This window comes from Gadus morhua, chromosome 16 (genome assembly GCF_902167405.1).
Source record: "Gadus morhua chromosome 16, gadMor3.0, whole genome shotgun sequence".
NCBI lineage: Eukaryota > Metazoa > Chordata > Actinopteri > Gadiformes > Gadidae > Gadus > Gadus morhua.
In genome coordinates, this window is record NC_044063.1 from 903,756 (window position 1) to 909,587 (window position 5,832).

Consider the following 5,832-nt stretch of genomic DNA (forward strand, 5'->3'; position numbering starts at 1 on the left):
GAGCTAACACAGTGGTGATCTAACACACCGGTGAGCTAACACAGTGGTGATCTAACACACCGGTGAGCTAACACACCGGTGAGCTAACACAGTGGTGATCTAACACACCAGTGATCTAACACACCAGTGAGCTAACACAGTAGTGATCTAACACACCGGTGAGCTAACACAGTGGTGATCTAACACACCGGTGAGCTAACACACCGGTGAGCTAACACACCGGTGAGCTAACACACCGGTGAGCTAACACAGTGGTGAGCTAACACAGTGGTGATCTAACACACCAGTGATCTAACACACCAGTGATCTAACACACCAGTGATCTAACACACCAGTGAGCTAACACACCAGTGAGCTAACACACCAGTGAGCTAACACAGTAGTGAGCTAACACCCCGGTGAGCTAACACACCGGTGAGCTAACACACCGGTGAGCTAACACACCGGTGAGCTAACACAGTGGTGATCTAACACACCGGTGATCTAACACACCGGTGAGCTAACACACCGGTGAGCTAACACACCGGTGAGCTAACACACCGGTGAGCTAACACCCCGGTGAGCTAACACACCGGTGAGCTAACACCCCAGTGAGCTAACACACCAGTGAGCTAACACACCAGTGAGCTAACACCCCAGTGAGCTAACACACCAGTGAGCTAACACACCAGTGAGCTAACACCCCAGTGAGCTAACACACCAGTGAGCTAACACAGTAGTGATCCAACACACCAGTGAGCTAACACAGTAGTGATCTAACACACCGGTGAGCTAACACAGTAGTGATCTAACACACCGGTGAGCTAACACACCGGTGAGCTAACACAGTGGTGATCTAACACACCAGTGAGCTAACACAGTAGTGATCTAACATACCAGTGAGCTAACACAGTAGTGATCTAACACACCGGTGAGCTAACACACCGGTGAGCTAACACACCAGTGATCTAACACACCAGTGATCTAACACACCAGTGAGCTAACACAGTGGTTATCTAACACAGTAGTTATCTAACACAGTAGTTATCTAACACACCAGTGAGCTAACACAGTAGTGATCTAACACACCGGTGAGCTAACACACCAGTGATCTAACACACTAGTGAGCTAACACACCGGTGAGCTAACACAGTGGTGATCTAACACACCAGTGAGCTAACACAGTGGTGATCTAACACACCGGTGAGCTAACACCCCAGTGAGCTAACACAGTGGTGATCTAACACACCAGTGAGCTAACACAGTGGTGATCTAACACACCGGTGAGCTAACACACCGGTGAGCTAACACAGTGGTGATCTAACACACCAGTGAGCTAACACAGTAGTGATCTAACACACCGGTGAGCTAACACAGTGGTGATCTAACACACCGGTGAGCTAACACACCAGTGAGCTAACACAGTGGTGATCTAACACACCGGTGAGCTAACACAGTGGTGATCTAACACACCAGTGAGCTAACACACCAGTGAGCTAACACACCAGTGAGCTAACACAGTAGTGAGCTAACACAGTGGTGAGCTAACACAGTGGTGATCTAACACACCGGTGAGCTAACACACCGGTGAGCTAACACACCGGTGAGCTAACACAGTGGTGATCTAACACACCAGTGATCTAACACACCAGTGAGCTAACACACCAGTGAGCTAACACACCAGTGAGCTAACACCCCAGTGAGCTAACACACCGGTGAGCTAACACCCCAGTGAGCTAACACACCAGTGAGCTAACACACCAGTGAGCTAACACCCCAGTGAGCTAACACACCAGTGAGCTAACACACCAGTGAGCTAACACAGTGGTGATCTAACACACCAGTGAGCTAACACACCAGTGAGCTAACACAGTGGTGATCTAACACACCAGTGAGCTAACACCCCAGTGAGCTAACACACCAGTGAGCTAACACAGTGGTGATCTAACACTTGCTCACTATCCGTGCACTCTCCCCCCACACAGACTCTCTCTCACCCCCCCCATACACCCCCCCCCCCCCCACTCACCCTTGCACTGCAGTCCCTGTCTGAAGAGCCCCCTCAGCAGCCTCTTGCAGTACTGGCACACGGTGGGCCGGGTGTACGAGTGCACGGTGAAGGTGTGGGGGACCTTCACCTTGCTCATCAGCATCTTGTCCAGGTGGACCGGCCGGCCCGTGTAGAAGCGGCGGGCCTCGCTGGGCGTGCGAGGCTGGGGACGAGGTCAGAGGTCAGAGAGGGGGGAGGAAGGTCAGAGGTCAGAGAGAGAGGTGGGGGAGGTCTTCTTCATGGAGGTCAGAGTCCCCGTCATAGGTCAGTCAGAAGGTGAACACAGTCCAGGGGCCGTATTCACAAAGGATCTTAGGGCTAAAAGTAGGTCCTAACTGGCGAATTTAGGAGTAACCCCTAAAAATAATGGGCGTGTCGCTCTTACATTTAGGACTCCTAACTTTTTTCACTAAGAGCAATTCACAAAGTATTTTAGGCCTAAAAGTAGCACCTAAGTCTAGGAGAGCTTGGATAACCGGCCAGAACCCCATCACCATTTTAATATGATGTACATGTATTTACCTGTATGCCAATTGTGGCACCCATTGCACTCCTGACCATCCCTGGAAGAAGGGATCCCCTACACTGCGTTTCTTCTCAAGATTTCTTCCTTGCTGATTCAAGGGAGTTTTTTCTTGCCCGTGTGGGGGCTTGGGTAAAGGGGGGTGTCACAAATATTTGGCCTGTTAAAGCCCTTTGAGACTGTAATGGTGATTAAGGGCTATATAAATAAAATTGAATTGAATTGAATTGAATTGAGAGCTTAAAAGTCCTCAAGAGGACTCCTAACTCAGTAAGACCTATTCACAAAGAATCGTAAAATGCCTGCGAGACGAAATGTTAGGGTATTAAACTTGTTGTGGAGTAGTGCGCGATGCATTAACATCCCCGACTAACAGGAATAATCTGATTAGTCCCGAAATAAAATGTTTGGCCACACTACGTTATTTAGCAACAGGGGAAATGCAACTTTGCAATGCAGACGATTTAAAAATATCGCAAACATCAGTCAGCCGTGCCATAAACTTTCCTTTGGACATTCAACAATTACACAGGATCAAAGCCAACTTCATGGCACTTGCAGGTATGCCCGGTGTGGTCGGTGCTATTGACGGGACGCACATAAAAATAATAGCCATCCCATAGCTATAATGTGGAAACCCCAGTCGATAATGTACAAGCATTCCACCAGCCTATAGAGAGTGGTCTTACCTGGGAGGGTTTGTTGACGGGGGGACGTTAAAACAGTCGGAAGCGGGGAAGGGGGGTGGGGGGGGGGGGCTCAATATCACAAGACATTGCGGGATGCCCAAGGAGGAGATTAATATTTAATAAATAAATAAAAGTTTTGCAAAAAAGTGTGGTCTATAGACACAACGTCTCGGCTAGGAGGGCCGTTATCTCCATCTTGCCGTTGATCAAGTGTGCCGCAGTAACTTGTCAGACAGGCCTGCTGTTATATAGTAGTAAGATATTATACACAATATTCAACCTCCATCACAGGGATTGAATGAGGTTATACTGAACACAATAACCCAAGTGCGGTCGGAAGGCTCCGCGGGCCTCCTACCATCTGGGTGTGTGAGCGGACCAGGCTGGCCTCCTCGGACGCGGTGGAGGTGGTGGAGGCCGTTGCCACGCTGCTCAGGGACTCGCTGGCGCTGAGCCGCAGCGACTGGCTGCTGGTCAGCGAGGTGGTGGACAGACGGCGCTTACGGGCCCCGCTGCAGTTGTTGGGGATGCTGAAGGCGCAGCGCTTGTGGTAGTTCAGCCCGCAGCCTGCAGGGGGCAGCAGAGGGGAGAGGTCCTTCATTAGGTTAGTGTGTTCAGCCCGCAGCCTGCATGGGCAGCAGAGGGGAGATGTCCTTCATTAGGTTAGTGTGTTCAGCCTGCAGGGGGCAGCAGAGGGGAGAGGTCCTTCATTAGGTTAGTCAGTTCACTGTCAGCCCGCAGGGGGCAGCAGAGGGGAGAGGTCCTTCATTAGGTTAGTGTGTTCAGCCTGCAGGGGGCAGCAGAGGGGAGTGGTCCTTCACTAGGTTAGTGAGTTCACTGTCAGCCTGCAGGGGGAAGCAGAAGGGAGTGGTCATTCACTAGGTTAGTGAGTTCACTGTCAGCCTGCAGGGGGCAGCAGAGGGGAGAGGTCCTTCATTAGGTTAGTGAGTTCACTGTCAGCCTGCAGGGGGCAGCAGAGGGGAGTGGTCCTTCATCAGGTTAGTGAGTTCAAACTCCAGCCTGCAGGGGGTGCCACAGGAGAGGAGGACAGCAGGGGGAGAGGTCCTTCATTAGGTAAGTGTGTTCAGCCTGCAGCCAGCAGGGGGCACCTGGACCACTAACCCATCAGAGAGGGTAGGGTCACTGGGTCACTGGGTACTAGTTGTGGTACTAGTTGTTCCAGTGTGGTTCTAGTGTTGATATTGTTGTTCTTTTGTTGCTTTAATATTGATAGTGTTGTTCTAGCGCGGTTCTAGTAATGTTAGTGTTGTTCTAGTAGTGTTAGTGTTGTTCAAGTGTTTATAGTGTTGTTGCAGTGTTGTTCTAGTGTTGTTCTAGTGTTTGTTCTATTATTGTTCTAGTATTGTTCTAGTGTTGTTTCTAGTGTTGTTCTAGTGTTGTTTCTAGTGTTGTTCTAGTGTTGTTCTAGCATTGGTCTAGTGTTCCTAGTGTTGGTTCTAGTGTTGTTCTGGTGTTGGTTCTAGTGTTGTTCTACTGTTGGTTCTAGTGTTGTTCTGGTGTTGGTTCTAGTGTTGTTCTAGTGTTGGTTCTAGTGTTGTTCTAGTGTTGGTTCTAGTGTTGTTCTAGTGTTGGTTCTAGTGTTGTTCTGGTGTTGGTTCTAGTGTGGTTCTAGTGTTGGTTCTAGTGTTGTTCTGGTGTTGGTTCTAGTGTTGGTTCTAGTATTGGTCTAGTATTTCTAGTGTTGTTCTATTGTTGGTTCTAGTGTTGTTCTAGTGTTGGTTCTAGTGTTGTTCTATCGTTGTTCTAGTGTTGTTCTGGTGTAGGTTCTAGTGTTGTTCTATCGTTGTTCTAGTGTTGGTTCTAGTGTTGTTCTATCGTTGTTCTAGTGTTGTTCTGGTGTAGGTTCTAGTGTTGTTCTAGTATTGGTCTAGTATTTCTAGTGTTGTTCTAGTGTTGGTTCTAGTGTTGTTCTAGTGTTGGTTCTAGTGTTGTTCTGGTGTTGGTTCTAGTGTGGTTCTAGTGTTGGTTCTAGTGTTGTTCTGGTGTTGGTTCTAGTGTTGGTTCTAGTATTGGTCTAGTATTTCTAGTGTTGTTCTAGTGTTGGTTCTAGTGTTGTTCTAGTGTTGGTTCTAGTGTTGTTCTATCGTTGTTCTAGTGTTGTTCTGGTGTAGGTTCTAGTGTTGTTCTAGTGTTGTTCTAGTGTTGTTCTAGTGTTGTTCTATCGTTGTTCTAGTGTTGGTTCTAGTGTTGTTCTATCGTTGTTCTAGTGTTGTTCTGGTGTAGGTTCTAGTGTTGTTCTAGTATTGGTCTAGTATTTCTAGTGTTGTTCTAGTGTTGGTTCTAGTGTTCCTAGTGTTGGTTCTAGTGTTGGTTCTAGTGTTGTTCTAGTGTTGGTTCTAGTGTTGTTCTGGTGTTGGTTCTAGTGATGTTCTAGTGTTGTTCTGGTGTTGGTTCTAGTGATGTTCTAGTATTGGTCTAGTATTTCTAGTGTTGTTCTAGTGTTGGCTCCAGGTTCCTCACCGTCACACTTCAGCCCCTGTCTCACCAGGCCGAACAGCATCTCCCCACAGTGGTCGCAGAAGGCCGGCGCACGGTACGAGTGGACGTTCAGCGCGTGCGGTCGGATCTGA

At 48.6% G+C, this 5,832-nt stretch overlaps 1 protein-coding gene across 1 annotated transcript in view; it reads right to left on the bottom strand.

Moving 5' to 3' along the window:
• prkd2 (protein kinase D2) overlaps window positions 1-5,826 on the bottom strand; it is a 21,695-nt gene extending 15,869 nt beyond the window's left edge. The window contains exons 1-3 of the mRNA XM_030337373.1: window positions 5,723-5,826; window positions 3,600-3,808; window positions 2,009-2,192 (exon numbers count right to left, since the gene is read on the bottom strand). Of these exons, the coding sequence (XP_030193233.1) occupies window positions 2,009-2,192; window positions 3,600-3,808; window positions 5,723-5,762 (433 nt within the window). The 5' untranslated portion in view covers window positions 5,763-5,826. The remainder of the gene's footprint in view (window positions 1-2,008; window positions 2,193-3,599; window positions 3,809-5,722) is intronic.
• Window positions 5,827-5,832: the final 6 nt, after the last annotated feature.